Below are 23,412 nucleotides of genomic sequence, written 5' to 3'. Positions count from 1 at the left end.
GAGCGAGAGAGCATTCCTCTCTCTTGTCTCTTCTTATAAGGGCACTAACCTCATTCATGAAGATACCATGCTCATGACCTAATTACCTTCCAAAGCCCCCACCACCCCCACCCCTGCCCCTCGTAATACCATCACGTCGGGGATTAGGGGACTTCAATATGACTTTGGGGAGGATGCTAACATTCAGTGCATAGCAGATGCTGACTGTGGTACTCGGGAAAGTCAGCACAATGGGGCCTGGACGAGTGGTTGGTGTGGAGGGATGCCATCGGGGAAGGCACTTTGGGGCAGAGGGCAACAGGAACAGGAGCCAAGGAGATAGGGCCTGTTTGAGGAATGGTAAGGGCTCCGAATAGCTAGGCCTGGGGCTGCTGGGAAAGGGCAGTGGTGGTGTGACAGGTGGTTCAGAAGGTAGGCTGGCGTCAAATCACGGGAAGGCCTAAAAGAGACTGGGCAAGGGGGCTTCCTACGGCTGCACAGCAAGCGGTAAGAACAACTACACGGTGGCTGGCGCCGGGCGTTGGGTGCTTCACGTTTTACAAGGCGCTTCCCGACCGTTCCTCTGCTCTGCCCTCAGCCCTGGCGGCGAGTAGGCAAAGCGCGGCGAGTTTAAGGATCTGAAGCCCGGGGTCGGCTCAGTCGGGCACAGGTGGTGCAGATCTGAGTAAGCCACATCTCCACGTCTCATCTTACTCGTCTGACGGCGGGGCCCAGTGCTCAGCTCTTTGGGAAGGGGCACACAACACCACGCGCGCGAAAACGACGACCTAACTTCCAGGCGTCCTTGGTCCTTGCAGTAAGGATGCTGACAATACCTGTGCCTGATTCCGGGCGCTGTGGCGCAACTCGGCAAGCCCAAAAGGCAAGGACCTCATGAACAAGGCGGGAGAAGTCAGTGTTCCCTGGTCGCTAGTCCGAGGCCTCGGGGAAGGAAGTCCGGCTCCTTTTAACAGCTTCTCTTCATTTACTTGGGACCGGGAGGGGCAAGCACTGAGCGCTCACAGGCTCAACCCGAACGACCAGGCGCAGGCCCACTGACGTCACTCAAGCCGGCCGCGTCAAGGGCCGGAACTTCCCGTGCTCCGCCTCCGCCGCCCCCAAGTCGCCAATCAGAGAGCGGGCCGCTCCGTGACGCCTATCTCCGAGCGACGAGGCGGGTTGGTGGCGGCATTTCCGGGGGACTGAGCCCCGGCGCCCGGGCTATGGGGAGCCAGGAGGTGCTGGGTCAGGCGGCCCGCCTGGCCTCCTCGGGTCTGCTCCTGCAGGTACTCTCTGGCCGGCCGGCCCCAGCCCGAGCCGAAGCCGGGATGCGCGGGGAGGCGGCCCTGGGCCCTTGAGAGCGCGCCCCCCACCCCCCACCCCGGGGAACACCCAGTCCCAGGCGTGGACCCCACCACAGAAGGGTTGGGCAGGAGGCGGTGCGGCGGAGAAGGGGCGCCCGGGCCTGGAGTTAGAGCCCCGGCTGGGAGACTGCAAACAAGGCACCTTCGTTCTGAGCGTTCGTTTTATCTCCCATGTGGTTGTAGGAGGCAGGCCGGGTGGCAGGGGTCCCTTTGGTGCGGTGGCATCGAACGTTTTTAAGGCAAAGGGTTCACTCTCTGCATATCACATCGCTGACCCTCAGAACACCTTCTTCAAACGCTCTGATCCCCGCTGAGTTCAGAGAGACAGTATGGCAGAGCTAAGAAAAAGATGCTTGGGCTTAGGAGTCCCGGTTCTGCCCTACGCCTGCTGCATGACCCAGGACAGAGAACTTCTAAGCCTCAGCCCCTCATCGGGAAAATTGGGGTAATGATAGTACCTAGCTCATAAAGTTGCTGTGAGGCTTGACTGGAGTCATCCAGGTAATTGCACTTAATGCTGTACCTGACTCTTAGTATGCGCTTAGTAAATGTTGGCTGCATTTTCCTTCTGGCTATGAGACCTTGGATAAGTCACTTCCCCTTCTTGGCCCTAATTTTCATTATCAGATAAGATACATGCCAGTTGGTCCAAATGGTATCTAAAGATTCTTTTAACCCTCAGAGCTGGTCATTCTAAGTGGCTCAATTTTCCAGTGGTGCACTCTTGAGCCATGCAGCCTTTCCTCAGAAGAGTCTGGAATCCACCCTCTCCCTTTATTTTTTTTATAAAGATTTTATTTATTTATTCATGAAAGACAGAGAGAGAGGCAGAGACAGAGGCAGAGGGAGAAGCAGGCTCCACGCAGGGAGCCCGATGTGGGACTCAATTCTGGGACTCCAGGATCACGTCCTGGGCCCAAGGCAGGCGCTAAACTGCTGAGCCACCCAGGGATCCCCTCTCCCTTATTTTAGAGGCAGCATTTCTCTTGCGTATTAGGAGAGAGAACCAGCTACCTTTGAGCTCAAGTTTAGTCCTTGTCACTTGGCAGATCTCCGGCCTTGTGAAAAATTGCTTTGCTTTGAGCATCAGTTTTCCTCATCTTAAATGAGAACAATAAAGCAACCTCATAGGGTCATTAGCAAGATTAGATGACATGACTGTAAGTGCCTGGCTCATTATAAGTACTTAGTAAACACTAAGTATTTTTATTATGGTAATCAGGATTTTTAAAATGGCCATTCTAGGGATGAAATGAAACAATCACATAAAACATGTAGAAGAGCTCCTTGCACAAAATAAGTGTTTGATAAACATTCATCTAACTGTGAAGTAGGTGAACCCTGAATTTACCAAATTGTTTTCCTTCTATTCCACAGTATAAATAACTGAGTTTAGTGCTTTATCCACAACGCTAATTGTTTAGGCTTTGATGATACCTTACCAGCCAGATTGGCTTCATAAAAAAAAACAAGCAAGTCACACCTTAACAGAAAATACAACGGACCAGGAGTCAAGTGGCCTACCTGTGAAGTCAAGCTGTGTCATGTGATTGTTGTGTGACACTGAGCCAGTCACTTTGTTCTGAGTCTTAACTTGCTTCCTGTGAATTTACCCAGTTGCTTTTAAGGGTCAAATAATTAACATATGTGAGAATGCTTTATATTAAACTGTAAAGTCCTTGAGGGAAGTGGATGGAGGATGGGCTAGATGGGCAATGGATAATGAAAGAGGGCACTTGTGATGACAACAACTGGGTGTTGTGTATAAGAGAGGAATCACTGGATTCTACTCCAGGGATCAATATTGCACTGTATGTTAACTAACTAAAAAAAAATTTTTTTCCATTCATCTTTCTTTTTTCTTTTTTTTTTTTATAAATTAATTTTTTATTGGTGTTCGATTTACCAACATACAGAACAACACCCAGTGCTCATCCCGTCAAGTGTCCCCCTCAGTGCCCGTCACCCACTCACCCCCACCCCCCGCCCTCCTCCCCTTCCACCACCCCTAGTTCGTTTCCCAGAGTTAGGAGTCTTTATGTTCTGTCTCCCTTTCTGATATTTCCCACACATTTCTTCTCCCTTCCCTTATATTCCCTTTCACTATTATTTATATTCCCCAAATGAATGAGAACATACACTGTCCTTCTCCGATTGACTTACTTCACTCAGCTAAAAAAAATTTTTTTTAAGATTTTATTTATTTATTAATGAGAGACAGAGAGAGAAGCAGAGACACAGGCAGAGGGAGAAGCAGGCTCCATGCAGGGAGCCTGACGTGGGACTTGATCCCAGGTCTCCAGGATCAGGCCCTGGGCTGAAGGCGGCACTAAACTGCTGAGCCACCTGGGCTGCCCCTAAAATTTTTTTTTTAAAACCCACAATATATATACAACGCGTGTAATAAATCTTTTATTAAAAAAAACTTTATTTATTTATTCATGAGAGACAGAGAGAGAGGCAGAGACATAGGCTGAGGGAGAAGCAGGCTCCCTCTTGGGAGCCTGAGGCGGGACTTGATCCCAGGACCCCAGGATCACAACCTGAGCCAAAAGTAGATGCTCAACAAATGAGCCGTCCAGGCATCCCAAATCCCTCATTTTTAATATAAAAAAAATGGTAAAGTCCTTTACAAAGTTAAATGAAGACTATGTTGCTAATAAGGGCCACTGTGGAGCAAACCTCAACCTTCATTGAGGCATGAACAACCTCAGAGCTTCATTAACTCAGCCCTTTCTTCAAGCCAATTAGGAGATAGGGAAATAGCCTGAGACATTTTCTTAGACAATGAGAACTTTGGCTTTTAAGTTAGCATAAATATGTGTACATTGTTTTAAAAAAAACTTTAATTTAGGTTTCCTGAGTATTTTAATCGGTATATGTTTAATCTTGTATGCTGCAAACACTTGAGGTCGGTTTGCAATTACATTCTATTCTGCAAGAATTTGAGAGCTTATTCTCTGTCTTAATTCTGAGCTGGCCATAGTGAAAGTATTAATGCTTTTCATTTGTATGCATTTTTCAAAAATACTTTCACCTCCATAATCTTTTTTTTTTTTTATTGGTGTTCAATTTACTAACATACAGAATAACACCCAGTGCCCGTCACCCATTCACTCCCACCCCCCGCCCTCCTCCCCTTCTACCACCCCTAGTTCGTTTCCCAGAGTTAGCAGTCTTTACGTTCTGTCTCCCTTTCTGATATTTCCCACACATTTCTTCTCCCTTCCCTTATTTTCCCTTTCACTATTATTTATATTCCCCAAATGAATGAGAACATATAATGTTTGTCCTTCTCCGACTGACTTACTTCACTCAGCATAATACCCTCCAGTTCCATCCACGTTGAAGCAAATGGTGGGTATTTGTCATTTCTAATAGCTGAGTAATTCACCTCCATAATCTTGTTTGATCCTTGTTATCAACCCTATGAGATAGGTAGCCTCATTTGACAGGAGGGAATTGAAGCTCATAAGAGTTAGGAGATGATGGGTGATTTGAGGTTATCAACTGAACGCTTTTTCCATCCAGGGCTCCATGAATTGGCTTCAGACATCTAAGATTGAGTAAAAAGTTTGGTTATATATATCTGCATGTTTCCAAGGAGAGCTAAAGAGCTTTCATCAGATTCTCAATGGCTACCTTTGATTCCATAAAGCTTAAGATTGTGATATCTTGGCTTTGGAGACCTTGTTGCTCTGTGACACTTATATGTTATAGACACTGGCAGTGTGAAACTGCACTCTCCCTTTTTTATCATACCTTTCCCCAGAGATTTTCAAACCATCATGGCCCATTGGCATATTTTGATTGAATCTTTCAAATTTCAGCAGTTCAGGGGCATCTGGGTGGCTCAGTCAAGCGTCCACCTTTTTTATTTTGGCTCAGGTCATGATGTCAGGGTCATGAGATCAAGCCCTGTATCTGGGTCCACGCTGGGTATGGAACCTGCTTAAGATTTTAAGATTCTCTCTGTCCGTCTCCCTCTGCACACATATTCTCTCTCTCTCAAAAAAACAAAACAAAAACCCACAAAGCACAAAAAAACCTAACTGCAGCTGTTCACAGGTAACTGAGAGTGATTTGTCATTTGCTGTGAAGCACACTTGAGTTACACCTGCCATGCTTCCTGGATGCGGGGTGTGGGGGGGTGCTGAGGTTTGCATCTGATCAACATCTCCATTTAGCATCCCCACTTAGCACCCTGTTGTTCTCTGTCTCATGGAGAAATTCTTTGGTCAGGTGGTTTTCTTGAATTGTTTGAAATCCTGGGATATATCCCCTTCAAATGGCAATAGCTAGCTAGACCATCTCCCTTTCCCCATTTTGTATTATCTTATTATTTGCAGTTATCATTTAAAAGGTACTTCATTATATGTTAACAGTAGTCCTTTTTTTTAAGATTTTATTTTTAAGTAATCTCTATATTACTTGGAGCTCAAACTCATAACCCCAAGATCAAGAGACACATGCTCTACTGACTGAGCCAGGAAGACAACCTTGTACTCAAAAAAAAGAAAAAGATACTTCAACTCCTCTCGGGAAAGTGGCAAATATTCAGTAAATAAATACAGCCCTTTTTTTTTTCTTTTCTAATTAAGAAGACAAGTTCAAAGAGATTAAATGTCATCAGAATCTCCAGATATTACTAGGCAGAGAAGAAAGAGGAATTAGACCATGTGATGCCTAGAGATTTTGCCATATGCTGCAGGCTCCCACTTGTACTATTTCTAAACAGGCTGGAGAGTGGGCCAATGTGGAAAACTAACTAGAATTCTGTGTCTCCTGGAGTGCCTAACTTTGAACCTGAAGAAATTTACTGAATATTAGAGTCTCCCTCTTATTCATAAATTAGAGAGACTTCTAAGTGCCTTTGTGGGTTCTTTGACCATAGCACAGGAGTGCCAGGGGACTGCAAGGAACTCAACTTCAGAAGAAACTCAGGTGGCGCATTTTTGAGAGGGTCTCTCTGGCAAAGCTGCTGTATGTCAGTACATTATTAGGAAGAACAGCCACATATTTTCATTTCACAAATATATATTCCCAACATAATTTATTCTCATGTATTTTTCCTCTTTTTCTGTAGGTGTTGTTTCGTCTGATCACTTTTGTCTTGAATGCATTTATCCTTCGCTTCCTGTCAAAGGAGATCGTTGGCATAGTGAATGTAAGGTAAGAAGGGTTGTATCCTGGTATTGTCTACAACTCACGTCCCTAGTCAGGGTATCTGTGTGCCACCCTCAGATTTTAGAAGCATGGACTTTTTCCAGAAGCAGAGTGTTTTAGCAGTAGGCTGAGGAAGAGCACGCCGGGGTGGGGGAATGAGCAGGCGATGTTGCTTTTAATGGCCCCATGAAGTGTTTTCCATTAGTGGCCTCCAAATGCACATTTCTCTGCCAGCTGTTCCGGTTTGCCTGCTCTTAGAACCCAAGAGAGGAGTGGGAGTAATTCTCTGCAAACTCTGTCTCAGGTATAATCCTGTGTTCTTGTCCTGCTGACAGCAAAGGAAGCAGGAATTCTGCAGTTCGTGAGGATGTGCTGTGTAATTGCAGGGCTGGAGCAGCCTCCCTTCCCTCCTCAGTGAATTTTTATAATTGGAAAATGGTAGTTAGGGTGAGAGCTTGAGTTCTTGTCATGAGTCCCTTGGAGGCTCTTAGAAAGCTGCCTTGCTTTGTCTTTTAGACTCCATTTTGTTTCTTCTCTCCTTTCTGTTCAAAGGCACCCACACATACTCTGTATTCACAAATGACACAAAAGTATATGAAGTGATGTGAGTGCTCAGAATAGCTCAGCTTCTCAGGTGTATCTTCATGTCCTGATAAACAAGACAGTGTGTTCTAGACAATATTTCACATCAGATACCCACCAGACATATGCTCTGGGCTCTGTTCTCAGAGTTTGGAGGAGATTCTCAAATTTTGACGGGCAAAGGAATCATCTGAGAAGTTTTGCACTAGGTAGGACTGAGGAGGAGCCCAGGAATCAGTATTTTGACAAGCTCCTTAGATGATTTTAAAGTAGAGGCCATACTTTGAGAAATACTGGGATCCCTGGGTGGCGCAGCGGTTTAGCACCAGCCTTTGGCCCAGGGCGTGATCCTGGAGACCCGGGATCGAATCCCACATTGGGCTCCCAGTGCATGGAGCCTGCTTCTCCCTCTGCCTATGTCTCTGCCTCTCTCTCCCACTGTGTGTGACTATCATAAAAAAAAAACGAAGTTTAAAAAAAAAAAAAGAGAAATACTGTTTTAAAAGCAGGAAGAAGGGTGCCTGGCTGGTTCAGTGGGTGGAGTGTGTGACTCTTGATCTCAGGGTTGTGAGTTTGAGTCCTACATTGGGTGTACAGATTACTTAAAAATAAAATCTTTAGGGCACCTGGGTGGCTCAGTTAGTTAGCTCAGGTCTGTGGCTCAGGTCATGATCCTAGGGTCCTGGGATGGAGCTCTGCATCGAGCTCCCTGCTGTGTAGGGAGCTTGCTTCTTCTTCTCCCTGTACCCCTACTTACTGCTCATGCTCTTTTGTGCACATGCACTTTCTCACTCTCAAATAAATAAATAAAATATTTTAAAAAATTAAAAAGCAGGAAGGAAGAGGACCAAATCTTTTAGGTGCTCAGCTTTGAAAGCAGTTTGGGCTTCTTATCATCCTGTCTCCCCTAGATTAGCAGGTCTCTGCTTTGACAACCATTGTCTGGCCTGCCCCTTATTACTTAACATATGATTTGATCTCCTCATTGGCAATGGTGGACAGAAGCACTGGGTAGCAGCATGATCCTTGGACAACCTCAGAGAGACCTTAGCCCTGGGCTGTCCTCACGTGGCTTAATCAGCCACGTCTATTGATGAGGGAAAATCTCAGCTACCTCTCACATAGGTGCAGGAGAGTCTACCTAGGTACTGCCTATCCAGGAAGTATGCAGACAACCCTTGCTGATCTGGGTTGCAATGACCTCTGTAACAAGTCTTGCCTGTCCTGAGATGCTTTTGGCCAGAGCTTCCACCCAGTAGAGCCTCAGCTTCTAAGAATTGACAGGTCACCAGTCTCAGGGTGACCAAGAGGTTCCCTTGTTGTGTATGGTCATATCTTGTCCTTTTCTCCTCCATATGGTCAGAGCCGTACCTCTGCCTATAGCTGTGAAACATTAGGTTTTGGGGGCCACTGTGGCAGTGTTTATCCCAGCATAATGCCTCTGTAGGCACACACTCAGGTGTCCCGTTTAGTAACTCTTAGTTCCAGTGGATCAGATAAGTATGAGACCCTGTAAGAACTCACCTCCCTTCAGAAGACTACGTCTTCCTGTCCCTGGCAAAATCTCAGTAATTCTCTCTGTGGGGAAAAAAACTAGAGTCATTATTGATTTCTGCTTTTGCTTTACAGGCTGACACTGCTTTACTCGACCACCATCTTCCTGGCCAGAGAGGCCTTCCGCAGAGCGTGTCTGAGTGGGGGCGCCCAGCGAGACTGGAGTCAGACCTTCAACCTCTTGTGGCTAACGTGAGTTGTGCTTTGGCAGGAGACAGTGTGAAAGCAAGTCTTCTAGGTTAAACAGCAACACTTGCCCAAAGCTGAGTGGTTTCCAGCTTCAGTTAATTGGGAGGTGGGGGTTTGGGGAGTGGTTTCTGGAGACTGAGCATGGGACAGGAAGGAGAGAGCGTCCATGTGGAAGGAGTTTGTTGGCTGTTTTCTCTGTGGATGGCCAGGAGCCGGGAGGAGGCTCTGGGTGGGGGTTTTGAGGCCTGGTTTCTAGTCCTGTTTCTACCCTCTTGGGAGATGGTTTCTGCTGTTCCTGATGCCCATTCTGGGCCCCACTGGGCCTGTGCCATCTTTATTCCTTATCTTTCTTTCCCCCTGTAATCTTTTCTGGGCTTTTAACAACCACTTAGGATTTTTTGAAAGCCTTTTAGGGCTTTCATTATATCTTTTTTCAATTTTGTTAGGTGGATTTCAGTTCTGAGCCTTTTAGAATATTCTTGAAGGCCAAGTACATCAGCTAAAACTTGTAATGGCTTTTTGCAGTTAGATCCCTGCAGGGAGGGCTGGTCCTTGAGGTTGTTTCTCGGTGCTGCCTTACGTAACTCCTTCTTGCCTCGTGGAAATGACTGTCGTAAGGCTGGTAGGTGTTCATTTTATTAGAGGAATGACAGTTAACTACTCAGTCATATTTAAGTGCTCTGTGGTGCACATGCGAAGAGACACTGTGCAATGGACTGCTGCTTATTTGAATGTAAGAGCCAACTGGATACTGACTTTAGTCATTTGAGGTACAAACAACAGGCACGTACTTTCTGGGAATTTTGCTTATCTTGTCAACATAACACAGTGGATAGGAGTGTAGGTTTTGGCATTAGATGGAGATTGGGTCCTGCTTCTGCCCTTGACTAACTGCCCATGACCTTGGCCAAATTACCCAGTGCTTGTCATCAGTCTTGGTTCCCTCATTACTTAAATGAGGATAATGAAGGGATCTTTGTGAGGTGTCCATGGGATAAAGGGGGTGCATCTGAGTTCCTGGCATGTAGGAAGTGCCTTTACTAAGGCACTAATGCTAGTGCTAGCTATTACTAGTGCTAGCTATTCTTATGACTATTTTTTATAGCTATTTTATGACTATTACACTTAGTAGTGCTAGCTATTTTTATGACTATATTTCCTTTCTGTTCAGTGCTACTATTTTAATTTATTTTTATTTTTATATTTAGCATATTAAAAGACATTTTTCCCCTTTTCCAGAGTCCCCCTGGGTGTGTTTTGGTCCTTGCTCCTGGGCTGGGTGTGGTTACACTTGCTCGAAGTGCCTGATCCTAATGTCGTCCCCCACTATGGAACTGGAGTAGTGGTGTTTGGCCTTTCGGCCGTGGTAGAACTTCTGGGAGAGCCCTTCTGGGTCTTGGCACAAACACAGATGTTTGTCAAACTCAAGGTCAGTATGCTTTTTGCTTTGATGGGAAATGTGAAGAATAAGGGAAAGGGTGGTTTCTTAAAAATGTTTTCTAGGAGAGAATGATTTTTTTCAGATTTCCATCTAAAAGGAAATTTGGAAAAAGGCAATATGATGAGTTTAGTTCATCCCCTTGAAATTTGGCAGATGGGCTGGGCTTAAGTTTACCTCTGCTGTATTATTAATGCAAAACAGGTTTACCAATAGGGAAGTTCTTAGTTTAGATAAGAATTTAAGAGGACTGTAAAGGTTTTTCAGATTTTTCTAGTCATTTTATTTTACTTTTTTAAGATTTTATTTATTTGAGAGAGAGAGCACAAGCAGTAGGAGGGGCAGAGGCAGATTCCCCACTGAGCAAGGAGCCTGACACAGGGAGCTCGATCCCAGGACCTCAGGATCATGACCTGAGTCAAAGGCAGATGCTTAACTGACTGAGCCACCCAGGTGCCCCTAATGATTCTGTGTTTAATTGTGTACTGATATTAACCTTTCATCTTTCAAAATATATAATTTGATATGTACAAAAGAGTATATAGGATATGTCTAAATCTTAAAGGATGATAGTATACTGAAGATCTGTGAACTTATCACCCAGCTCACCTAGAACATTATCATTGCTATGTTCTAACCCTGTGTCCCACTCCTGCTGCCAGGGTAACTACTATCCTAGGTTTCTATTCATCATTCCTGTGCATCTTTAGTTTCTAATAATGTAAAGTGCACCCTTTATCGCGTTTTTGCAGGTGATTGCTGAGAGCCTGTCAGTCATCCTCAAGAGCGTCCTGACAGCTTTTCTTGTGCTCTGGTTGCCTCATTGGGGGCTATACATTTTCTCTTTGGCCCAGGTAAGAGTTACAGCTTTTCCCTTTTGTATAACCTATGTTTCCCCATTTGATTTTTTTTTTTTCTTCTTGTTCCCGTTACTATGTGATTTACATTCACAGTATTCATGCATGTGAGGCAGGCTGGAAGCTCTAGAAAGATAGTCTTGACAGTGCTTTTCCTTTGGCTGTCTATCCTGCTACCAGTGTCCCCAGGGACCTGGTGAGGGCCCCACACTAGGCCTCACTGTCAAACTTAGCAACTCCTTTAGGTGTTCTGTGGGCAAGCCCATGCCAAACTCACCTGTGATTGTCTTATGTTCTTATGGAGGAGGGAAAAAAGCAGTGAAGGGGTGGGGTGGGAATTGAATTGCATGTGTGTGGTTTTCCTTGGATTTCAGTCAGGTGTTTTCAGAATAGGAGGAAACTCTGCCAAGCCTGTTTGGAACTTGGACTGTAGTCTCACACAATGCAGAGCACAGGAACCAAGTCCTGGCAGGCACGCTCTCACTTCCAGCAGCCCCGGCCTCGTTGCCATCCCATGTTCTAGTTCTCGTTCATATCCCAAGCTCTAATGAAAGTACAACTAGAGTACAGTGCTCATTTTAAAAATGAATCTTAAAATTAGATAGTTACCAGAACAGCTTATAGTACAAAGCAGTTTGTAATTTTTCTTAATGTATAGGAAGATAAGTTAAAATTTTTAGTAGTGATTTATGTGAAAGTCTTTCCCGTGTCCTGAGCAAAAAGTACAAATATTTTTGTGAAACACAGAAAAAGTAGCTTTCAAATTAAAATTATGAGTGAAAATTGCTTCCTAAAAGCAATTTGCAAACAGTTGCGTATCTTAGAGAAGTTATTTGTGATTATTTTTGCCATGTTTTATTGGATCTGGAACTACACTTCTATGCATCCATTGTGTTTTTGATACACTCTTCCTAATAGGACAGGAGGCCATGGAGACACCCAGTTGTTGGTTGACTCTTCTTGGGAAAGGCACTTGCATTAGGACTTTCTGATGCATCCACCCAGGATACATCATAGGTCAACAAGGCCCATTCTGAGTTCATTTGCTTTCTTATTATAAGACTTCAGAGAGCTCTTGCCTGGTACATTCTCTGTCAGTGTCTATGTGAGAGGTCTAAGAGCCAATAGCACCTCAAATCAGCAGGCAGTCCCCACCAGGATTCTGGGATTCCCCTTTGTCCAACCTACCTCTTAAACAACCCCTTACAACATGACATCATATGTCAAATAAAAGAGTCACTCTAGAATATATAAAGAATTCTTACAACTCAACAACAAAAAGACAGACTACCCAAAATTGAGTAAAGGACTTCAATAAGCATCTCTCCAAAGGAGATATACAAATATATAGCCAATAAGCACATGAAAAGATGCTCCATATCATCAGTCATTAGGCAAGTGCAAATCAAAACCACAATAAGATACTACTTTACACCCATTAGGATGGCTGTTATTAAAAAAACAGAAAATAACAAGTGTTGACATGGATATGCAGAACTTAGAGCCTTCACACATTGCCATTGGGGCTGTAACACTGTGGCCACTGTGAAAAACAGATTGACGGTTCCTCAAAAAGTTAAATGTAGAACTGAAGTGTGCCCAGCAATTCCACTCCTAGGTATATAACCAAAAGATTGAAAATATATTCAAACAACTTGTATAAAGATGTTCATAGCAACACTATTCACCATAACCCAAAGGTGGAAACAACCCAGATGTCCATTACCTGATGAATGGATGAACAAAACAATTTATATGTGTGCTATGGAATATTAGCCATAAAAATGACAACGTGCCACAACATGATAAACTTGGAAAACATACTAAGTGGATGAAGCCAGATACAAAAGGCAACCAATTGTATGATTCCATTAATATGCAGTGTCCAGAATAGGCAAGTCCATAGAGATAAAGCAGATTTTGATTGCCAGGGTGTGGAGGAACAGAGAGTGACTGCTTAATGGGCATAGAATTTCCTTTTGGAGTGATGGAAATCTTCTGGAATGAAATAGGAGTAGTGGTTGTACAATATTGTGAATGTACTAAAAGCCACTGAATTAGATGTTTTAAAATGGTTAAAATGGTCAGTGTTGTGTGATATGAATTTTTCCTCAATAAAAAAGGTGGGGGGATTGTTTAGTTAGGATATACTGTATGAAGACTACCCATAGGTTGTTACTATGTCCCCAGGCACGGGTCCATGGGAAGATGAAGGGAAGTGGGGGAAGGGGGGTCGTCTTGTCACAGAGGATGTTGTATCTGGTGGCATGACTCACGGCAGAACTGCTGTGTCTTCTTAAAGGACCTGAGGCATGAAAGAAGGATGGTGGTTGGGAGCACCTGGGTGGCTCAGCGGTTCAGCATCTGCCTTCAGCTCAGGGCGTGATCCCAGGGTCTGGGATCGAGTCCCACATCGGGCTCCCTGCATGTAGCCTGCTTCTCCCTCTGCCTATGTCTCCGCCTCTCTCTCTCTGTATCTCTCATGAATAAATAAATAAAATCTTAAAAAAGAAAAAAGGGAGGATGGTGGTTCGTGGGCTCTGTCTGCAGGCATAGACAGGGGTGGAGAGCGAGGAGCCCAGATGTGCAAAACAAGGCTCTCCTTTCTCCTTGCTCTGTGCCTTTGCCACAGGAGCAGGCTTAGCATTTCCAGATTGAGGGTGGCACCTGGAGGTCTCCCGTCCTTCCTGAGCTAGTGTGCATTGCTGTTCCCAGCGGGGAGAGGAGGCAGAAGAGAGCTTGTGAAAGGGGCTCTTTGGATACTCCTCCCAACCTGCAATCAAAACCCCAGGCTGTGGCTCCTGGCCAAAAGCCACCCTTTTGTCCTGGCTGCGTGGAGGGAAGGGTGGGCCTTTTTATCACCCCTCACACACACACACACTCTCCCCCATCCTGGAATAGCTCTTGCCCTGCCTGTGCACCTGGCCTGAGAGGAGGGAGCCAACAGCTCGGTTCTGCTTTGTAATCCATGTTTACATGCTTTCCCGAGTTTTTAGAAAAGCCCCTGTCATCTAGGACAGCAAGTCTTTGGATATTAGCACAGGACACACGGGTCCTTGCAGTGTGTGTTGAGGTGGGAGAGTCATTCCTTTGGCCAAAAAAGAACCTTTTGAGAACATATCTGACATTGCCGTTGGTGGTGGCACTAGGGGCCGGCCGTCTGTCAGGGAAATGATGTCCTGCTTGCCCAGAAGACCTGTTCTCCCAGTCTGGTGAAGTGTTTAGAGCACTTTCCCCTGAGATGCCGCAGTGGAGCTGGTACTTGGAGTAGTGCTCTTCTCCAGAGGGGGAAGCATTGCTCACTAGAAGATGCAGTTAATAAAGACAGTTCTATTGCTTGTCTGGCCTTTGTCACATCTCCAGGCATATCTTAATTCTGCCTATATGAAAACAGTGCTGTTTAAATCAATTATTTTCTTTTTTCAGCTTTTCTATACTGCACTTCTGGTGCTCTGCTATGTTACTTATTTCACAAAGTTATTGGGCTCCTCAGAGTCAACCAAGCAGCGGGCTCTTCCTGTCTCCAGAATGACAGATCTGTTACCCAGTATTACAAGAAGTGGAGTAAGTAATACACTCTATCTCTTACCATTTTAATCACAGATGCTGATTATCCCTGAAAGAAGGAAACAATTACTTTCTTGTTTATTGGTATAACAGGATAATTTCATAGCTCATGTTTATTGAGTGCTCGCTGTGTGCTAGGCCAGGGCTTCTCAGCCTCGGCACTACTGACATTTGGGGCTGGATAATTGTTTGTTGGGGGCTGTCCTGTGCCTTGTAAGATGTTTAGCAGATCTTTACTCACTAGATGCCAGTAGCTACCACCTCTCAGCTGTAATCACCCAAAATGTCTCCATGGGAGACAAATGTCCCCCAGGGAACACAACTTCCCCGTTTAGCCCCTACACTGAATGCTTTACGTGCCTGAGTTAATGCTTATACCAACTCTGTGAGGCTGACATTATTATTTCTATTTTAGGGTTGAGGAACTGAGGCTTAGAGACTGTCTGCTCAAGTTGAGGGTCAGCATAAGGGCAGGAGCCTGGAGTGGCTTGAATCCCCGCAGATCACAGGCTGTGGCCACTGCGTGCCACACTCTTTGTTCTTCCATGTCTTGGCTTTTCCCAGGATTGGCTTCCAGCACAGAGTCCGACGCCCTAACAAAGCAGAGATGACTTCCCTGTAGCTCTGTTACCTAGAGTCAGGCCAGTCTTTCCGGTGCCCCGCTTTCCCCTGGAGAAATCCCCTGAGGATTCTAGGTGCTGATGTGTGGGAGCAAGGCATAACCTTTTCCTTCTGAACTCTTCAACTGTCAGTCCATTTGACTTTTATTTCCTGACTCTGGTGGGGTCGTTGCTACTGTCTGTGGCTGCGGAGTTGTGCACGTGATGTGATGCCGCATTGCCTCTGCTCAGAGGCTTTGCAAACTGGCCCACCCACATTCCCCTTTCCCCCTGTTTGTTTGCCGGCTAGATGTGGTGCATGTAGTTGAGGTGAGGCTTCAGCTGGACTTCTCCTTATTCCTCTTTTGTGATTACTTGAGAAAGTAGTGAAGTATTTGAGCTGAAAGTTTTAGAACTTATGGAATCCTATTATACAGCTTTTCAAGAAAGATCAGATGTTACGTAACCAAGACGGATAATTCTCATTTGTTAAATGAGAGTTCTCCATCCTGATCAAACAGATCCCACCTTTAACCTAAATGGACATAGCATTTTGGGATACCAGGTTGCTTCATCTGAAGGCTGAGAAGATAAGGATTTGGGATCACTTCTGCCTGGAGCTTCTGCTGCCTGCATGCAGAGCAGGTCTGAGAGTGCAAGAAAGTCTCCCTCCTCAGTGCTCCCCAGGGTTCATCTATACCAAGCCTGGGTCAGCCCCTGTGCCCAGGAGTATTTTGAAAAGGAGCATTTGGACCATTATTAGAGGCAAGGAGATAGAGGGCAGCGAGGAGAGCCTTAGGAGGATAGGAGGATAGGAGGGCAGCGAGTGTATATTTAACCCAATGGTGGACTTGCAGCTCTGAGCTACAGTTTCCTTATCTGTCAAGTGGGAGAGTACCACTCTCCTCAGGTGCTTGTGGGAGTGGGATGAAATGGGGCATGGGAAGTACTTAGTACATGGCTGGCACAAGTGGGTGTCCATAAGTGACAGCTGATACCGTCACCCCCATGCCGCTGCTGCTTTGTGTAGGAGTAGCTCCACTGGCACATCCTAGTGAGGTGGTGTCTGACAGCATTGGGCTAGGGCCTCAGTGGTTCCATCTGGCATACCCCCCAAAAGTACCCAGACTCATACTGCCAAGACAGAAGCCTTGACTGTGAGAGGGTATGTGTACCTCCTCTTACACAGTGGTGCCATTCCTGCTGACAGCACAGCCCCATGTGGGGTGCCATCAGGGTTACAGACATGTAGGAAGGTGATTGCTGGGCCTCAGGGAGCTTCCTGTATGTTTGGGAGGCAGGACTCTCTCCAGACCTCAGAGTCCTTATTTTTAAGGTGAGATTATTGGTCTGCATGACCCATGAGGCCCCTTTTAAGACTTAAAGAATTGTGAAATATTTGAACTTGGACAAAGAGCCATTTATAATAACTACCATTGCTGACTGTGCCTTGCACTATGCTGAGCACTTTACACAGACTCGTGTGTTTAACCATCATAGTAACCCTGTGAGACATTTGTCTCTGTTTTGCAAATGAGAAAACTGAGATTCAGAGGAGTTAAGTGACCAAACCAACATCACATACCTGATTTTGGACCCACTTCTCTGTAACATGGGGTTACATGGGTTGTGGACTAACCTTAGTCTATGTGTTTAATCTCTGTTGTGTAGTCTTCTGAAAGAAACTGGCTTATTGCCCTAAGTAGTTATTTGTTGACATAACAATTTTTCAGATAGAACAATTCATTATTCAAGTTTATTTTTGTGAAAGAGGAAAGAAATGAGATGAGTCTGAATGCAGTTGATGATTTTACTACCAGCAGCGTGACTCTTGGAAGCTGCTTTGCACACTGGAGGCTCCTTCACACAGAGCTGGTCAAACAGTTACATCCAAAACTGATTTGAAAAAAAAAAAAAAAAAAAACTGATTTGACCAAATTGGGAGATAGATTTCTTGTACTTGCAGAATTCTATCTTCTATAAGAGACTTTTTTAGCCTTATAATAAATGATACCTCAAATAATGGCTGCTTTTTATATCTTTTATATTCTTTAACATCTGAGTGATTTCATAGGAGAGATCTGCAAATGTTTAAGTACATCTGAGGAATTTAACACAGCAAGCATGTGATAAGCAGTATTCTGTGTTAAGTACTGTTTCAGGTACCTTGAGTGGGGTCCCCGCCCTCAGAACTTGCATTGTGAAAAAAAAAAAAAAAAAAAAAAAGAACTTGCATTGTGGTGAAGAGATAAGGTATGTACTCAGATAATCACTGTGTGTAGTGTTAACAAAATAGAAGCACAGAGAAAGAACATGAATTCCATATGGGAGCATGGAAGAAGACTTTCTGCAGGAAGCTGCTTTTTTGAGCAGGGCCTTGACACTTGGGCAGGCAGAAGTGAATGTGCATGTGTAGTGAAAATGCACATTTGCCACTGCGGGAAGAAAGAACATTTGCTTGGAACCAGTTATATGCCCATCACTGTCTTGACATTGGGATTGCAGAGGTGACTGCTATACTTAGGTTGGCTGGACAGTGCACGAGGGGAGAGGAAGCAAATGGTGGAAGGAGGTTATGGCCTGCTGGGCTAGGGCCAGGTAGCAGTGGCCTCAGTGTCTTGGAGTGTGGACTTGATTCAGGGGCAGGGGATCCTAATGAAAGTTTTGTGAGCAGTGCTGTGATCCAATTGCCTATGTTGAGGCGCTTGCCATCTGTTTCACATTGAGTGTCTTGTTTTCTCTCATTCAATCCTCATATCAGATCTAGGAGATATGACTCCTTACCCATTTTGCAGATGGGAAAACTGAGGCTTAGCAAAATTAAGTGTCTTGCCCATAGTTTTTACGCTAAGAAGTTGAGAACTGCAGCTTGAGCCTTAGTGTCTGAGCTTGACTCCGAAACCTGAACCCTTCCAGGAGAAGGATGGGCTAGAAAAAAGGTTGGAAGTGAAAAAGCTCATGAGGAGGCAGTGGCAGTTGTCCAAATGAGGAGTGATGAGGACAGTGGGAGGGTGGGTGGACGTGTGAGTGTGGACATAGCTGGGGCAGAGTTGATGGCCCCAGAGCAAGAGGGAGGGGAAGGGGTCCGGTGTGGGATGTATACGTGATACAGGGCAGGACAGGGCCATTGGCTGCAGACTCCTCGGTGACTCCTGTCAGTATGGGAGGCACATGGCTGCTGGACCATCCTGAAGCAGAAGAGTTTGGGAAGGGGAAGACTGACTCACATTAAGCCATCATGTATCCTCGAGTTCTGACTGCATACCTTTCCCTGAGATACTGCCTATCACCTTTTGCCGTCCACTAGTACAGCAAGGCAGTGGAATGGCTTATTGATCAGAGGATTCCAGAGAAACACAGAGTTGTGAAGACCAGCTAAGCAGTACCAACCTAGCTCTTGTGAAATAGGCCTCTTTTGACCTCCCAAGTGATGAATACATTCTAAACAAAATGGTAAAAGCCCAAAACCCATGCTGCTTCTTTTCTACCACTTAGCAGACACCTTGAAGAAGAAACCCAATCTCTGATCAGACTTCCTGCCTCTATGTCCTGAGTGAGCATTTTTGAGATAAGTGGTGTCACCATTCCTTCTAAACTGCAGTTCCATTTAAGTTGAACGCATTAGGAGAATGGAATGCTCCCATATGAGCTTTCAGATCAGATACACTGTCAAGATTACACTCTAGTAAACAACCTTTTTTTAGAGAGCTCAGTCATATTCCTAAACCCATTCACAGCCTTCTGGCAAGTAGTCTTCACAAAAGCTCCATGGCCAGCTGTAACTGCTCCTTTCCTCGGAAAAGAACACAGGCACTGCTGCCCAGGCCTCCCCAGAGGACCACCTGGTGTGGGGCGCAGAGTGTGACAGAGAGACTGAGAGAGAGAGCTGCCCACAACTCCCCTGGAGCGAAGGGCGGGATCAGTGCTAGGATGATGTGGCTCACAGTGCCCCCTAGTGGTGTACTCTGGCGCTCTTAGTTCTGGGGAAAGGAGATGCCTAATTTTCTTTTTCTTCCTTCCTTTCTTTCTTTCTTTCTTTCTTTCTTTCTTTCTTTTTCTTTCTTTCTTTCTTTCTTTCTTTCTTTCTTTCTTTCTTTCTTTTCTTTCTTTCTTTCTTTCTTTCTTTCTTTCTTTCTTTCTTTCTTTCTTTCTTTCTTTCTTTCAAGATTTTATTTATTTATTTGAGTGAGAGAGAGGGAGAAACAGACTCCCCACTGAGCAGGGAGCCCAATGTGGGACTTGATCCCAGGACCCTGAGATCATGACCTGAACTAAGGCAGACATTTAACTGGCTGAGCCACCCAGGCGCCCTCATGCCTACTTTTCTTGTACAGCAAAGAGGGGAGATTTACTCTTGGACTAGAGCTCCCAGTGGCATCTACTCCAGGTGCAATGATGCTTTGAGGGCAGCGTGATTTTGGAAGATTCAGGCCTGTTTTCACAGTGTCTAGAAGAAAGGCTCTGAAACCAAGGGCTGAAGAGATTTGAAGACTGAAAGTGACCCTTGTTTTCAAGAGATACTCTACACTTACTGTGTCCGGCCACATGTGGCTTTAGAGCATTTGGAATTGAGTTGGGCTGTACATGCAATGTAAGCACTGATTTCAAAGACTTAGTATGAAAAAAACATGAAATGCCTCTAATATTTACTTACATGTTGAAATGATGTTTTGGATTAAATAAATATATTAAAATAATTTTACTTTATTTTTCTTACTGTTCACTGTGGTTTCTAGAAAAACTTAAATTATATATGTATTTATATAGCCTGCATTATATTTCACTGGACAGCAGTGCTCTACACCAGTGGGCTTTGGGCTGAGATGAGGGGCCCATGTGACTGGGACAGGTTCTACATCTGCCCTTCAGGCAACTTCTATAGCTGTAACTGATCTTTTGGAGAGGTGGAATGGGCTTGACCTTTGTGATTTACCCCTTTCCTCCCAAAGAACCCTATGAAATCCTCCCTTTCAAAGTCATCACTTTGAGTTAATAAGAATTTTTCAAAATTCAGGTCCTTGAAATGAAGCACCTAACATAACACCCAGACTAAATATTCTGGGATCCTAGGATCCCTCCATGAGAGAGGAGAGGCCCCGGGGTGCACTGGGGAAGAAAGAAAGAAATCTCATCCAGCTAGCTGCCTCCCTCTTCCATTTTGTGGTCAGCAGTCTGGCTTTAAGACTGCCTACTCTTACAAGTTGACCTCTGCCCTTCCTAAGTGTCTGCTTTCTTCTTACCTTCCTTGTCCTTAGGAAATGGACAGCTTGGGAAGAGCTATATCAAAAGTTCTGGGTTTGTTTTTTTTCCTTTCCTCTGTCATCAGTTCTGAGCGGTTTGCATGACCTAGGAAGCCTGGCTTCCTTTTGAAATACACAAAGTTCATTTATACATTGTGTGAAGGGACCCTGGATGGCTAAATATAGCATTAAGGTGTGGGGTGTATGGAGTAGAATTTGTTCTGCAGCTTGGCATGCTTCAGACATTGTCTAAGGAAGGAGATGACTCTGAGTTGCGTGGGTTAAATATGGTCAGCTTAACTGAGCAGCAAGGGGACAGCACAGTTCCTTAGGGCTCTCAGCAAATGATTCCTGGGTGGGCTTCTTATACCAACACTCCACCTAGAGAGTTTATCTCTAGGACAATGGAAACCCTTTGCCAGGATTTGTCAGGTGCCTTCTATGTGCTTAGCATTAATTGAAAAATTTGTAGGAACTCCCCAACTTGGGATTTAGGGACCAAAATGAGTTTGCCTCTCCTGTAGGATTATTTATTTTACTCTTAGACTTGCAATACCTAGGAGCTTTTGTTTTGTTTTCTCTTCTAGGCTTTTGTAAATTGGAAAGAGGCTAAATTGACTTGGAGTTTTTTCAAACAGTCTTTCTTGAAGCAGATTTTGACAGAAGGTAAGTGAAAAGTCACTCTTAGCAATCAGGACACCATAGTTTGAAAAAGGGGATTCCACAGAACTACCGATTACCTAAACCCAGGCAACATGCTTTCTGGAGCCCCCTGGGCAAAGGAACCTCAGAAATAGAAGCTTTTTAAATAGGGAGAGGGAAACTGACATTTATTTAGCTTGATAGTGAGGGTCAGTGCTATTGTATAACTTCTGCGGGGTCCTAGTAATGAGGAACAACTTAATTTGAATTCAAGTCTAATTCCCAAATCCCGTGTTTTATCATTTAAAGAGATGTATCATGAAGTTCTATATCAATTAGAGAAAATTTGGAAAATAAAGAAAATATCTGTAATCTCATTATCCTATTCTAACTTTTTATATACTTCTTCTTTTGAACATTTTTAAAGAACCAGATTTCCATCATTTTATTTTCTTAAATAATAAGATTCACCTGTGTGATAGTTTGCCAGAGTCCCAATTTCTTATGGCTTTCCAGTTTAACAGTGACAGAGCTCTCCACACAGAGGGCTGGCCTGGAGCTGAAAGTACATCTAGTTTTTCTGTGCATGTGTATTGGTTTATTTATGCCCAGCTTTAGTTCAAAGAATGAGATTTGAGGCAGCAAGAAGCTGGTAAAGTTAGTGGTTTCTCTCTGTATAAATTTCATATGTCTGTATATCCATATATCTATTACTGAACGTATTTTTAAATCTTTTCAAAAATTGTCTTTTTAAGAGAGCAAGGGAGAGTGCACATGTGTGTGAGCTGCAGGGCTGATAGCCAGAAAGAGGGAGGGAGAGAATCTTAAGCAGGCTCCATCCCAAGCACAGAGCCAGATGCAGGGCTGGATCTCATATCCCTGAGACCATATCCTGAGCCAAAATCAAGTGTCAGTCGCCTAACCAACCAAGCCATCCAGGCGCCCCTCAAACATTATCTTTTAATTGTAAAAATAGTATAACCTTGTTTCAAAAATTTTGGAAAATAGAGAAAAGTTCCCTATAATTCTAGCATTCTAATATAGCCATCATTATTATTGTTATTTTCCTTTTTCCCTCTTTATTTTTTGTTAATTATGCTTTTAAAGGGAAATAACTCTTCTAAGCCTATCCCCATCTGTGAGTTAAGGGATGGGATCAGGAGGGGTCTGAGGGCTCCTGAGCCCTGAGAGTGCTTATTTCTAGCCTGAGCCTATATAACATTGCCATTACAAAAGTAGAACTTGTTCACAGGACTTCTGGGGAAAGGGTCAGAAGCCTTTGGAGAGCTTTTAGAGCTCAACTCTAAAAAAAGTTGAGTGAAGGTGCCTTAACTCTATGTTTATTGGGAGCAGGATGTGCTGTTTACTACTGTCTCCCCAATACCCTGCTGGGACTGGCACATGCTTGGTGTTCAACAAGTATTTGTTGTTGATAAAGAAAGGTACCTGTAGTGAAATTGTATATTGTGATAGTTTACATTGTTAGAATAAGGAAAATCAATAGAGGGAATTTGGAAAGGGTGTTTGCTTTTATGTACTTTCTCCCAAAGTTTTAAGAGCAGTTTAAACGAGTTGAGGAATGGATCCAGTCCATGCAATGGCCCTAAATTGGTTGCCTGGGCCGCAGTAGCTAGACGGCAGCAGGTATAAACCAGGCCTGAATGTGGTACCGATTGCTTGCTTGCTCTATGGCTAGACCTTTGCTGGTGTGACAGCAGAGGGCTGTTGGGAACCTCTCAGGGCTTCCGTCTCCATTGCTGTGAAATAAGGAAGTGGCTGGACAAGAGAACATCCGCCCCCCAATTATTTTTTCTCTAAAAACTACAACTCTAAAAAAAGTTGAAACCATTCGTTGTAATAGCAAAAATATAGATGCTGTTACCTTCTGCCCCCACATTTCCTGAACACTGTGTGCCAGGTGCTGAGAATATACAGATGAATGAGTTATAGGCCACAGCCTCAAGGAGCTCATTCTCTCACCCAAGATGCTGTGAGGGGTGTACTTGGAAACATTACTGTCTCTCAAGTGCTCTTGCATTTCCTGGAGCTCTGCTAGGAAACCAGGGACAGAGAAATGAGGGAGATGTAGTTCCTGTCCCCAGGGAGCTTAGAGACTGTGGGAGGAGAGGGCAGTTGTACCAGAGCAGAGTCAGGTCCCTATGGAAAAGCCAGACTAGGTGGCCAGCATGCTAAGAGCCGAGGCTGGGAGCAGGAGGGGCCCAGCCCAAAGCTGAG

The 23,412-nt window shown here is 44.6% G+C and overlaps 1 protein-coding gene across 2 annotated transcripts in view; it reads left to right on the top strand.

The window, feature by feature from the left end:
- The first annotated feature begins 1,123 nt into the window (after nt 1-1,123).
- The window catches only part of RFT1 (RFT1 homolog), a 37,609-nt gene continuing 15,320 nt past the window's right edge, over nt 1,124-23,412 (top strand). For both annotated transcript variants that reach the window (XM_038589256.1, XM_038589255.1), the window contains exons 1-7: nt 1,124-1,265; nt 6,430-6,515; nt 8,721-8,837; nt 10,074-10,263; nt 11,025-11,126; nt 14,556-14,693; nt 21,123-21,201. In XM_038589256.1, coding sequence (XP_038445184.1) covers nt 1,203-1,265; nt 6,430-6,515; nt 8,721-8,837; nt 10,074-10,263; nt 11,025-11,126; nt 14,556-14,693; nt 21,123-21,201 — 775 coding nt within the window. In that variant the 5' untranslated portion in view covers nt 1,124-1,202. The remainder of the gene's footprint in view (nt 1,266-6,429; nt 6,516-8,720; nt 8,838-10,073; nt 10,264-11,024; nt 11,127-14,555; nt 14,694-21,122; nt 21,202-23,412) is intronic.

The sequence above is a fragment of the Canis lupus genome, unplaced genomic scaffold (assembly GCF_011100685.1).
Source record: "Canis lupus familiaris isolate Mischka breed German Shepherd unplaced genomic scaffold, alternate assembly UU_Cfam_GSD_1.0 chrUn_S1797H1994, whole genome shotgun sequence".
In the NCBI taxonomy this organism is placed as follows: Eukaryota; Metazoa; Chordata; class Mammalia; order Carnivora; family Canidae; genus Canis; species Canis lupus.
Note: the sequence above shows the minus strand (reverse complement) of the source record. Positions and strands in the feature narration are given on the sequence as shown.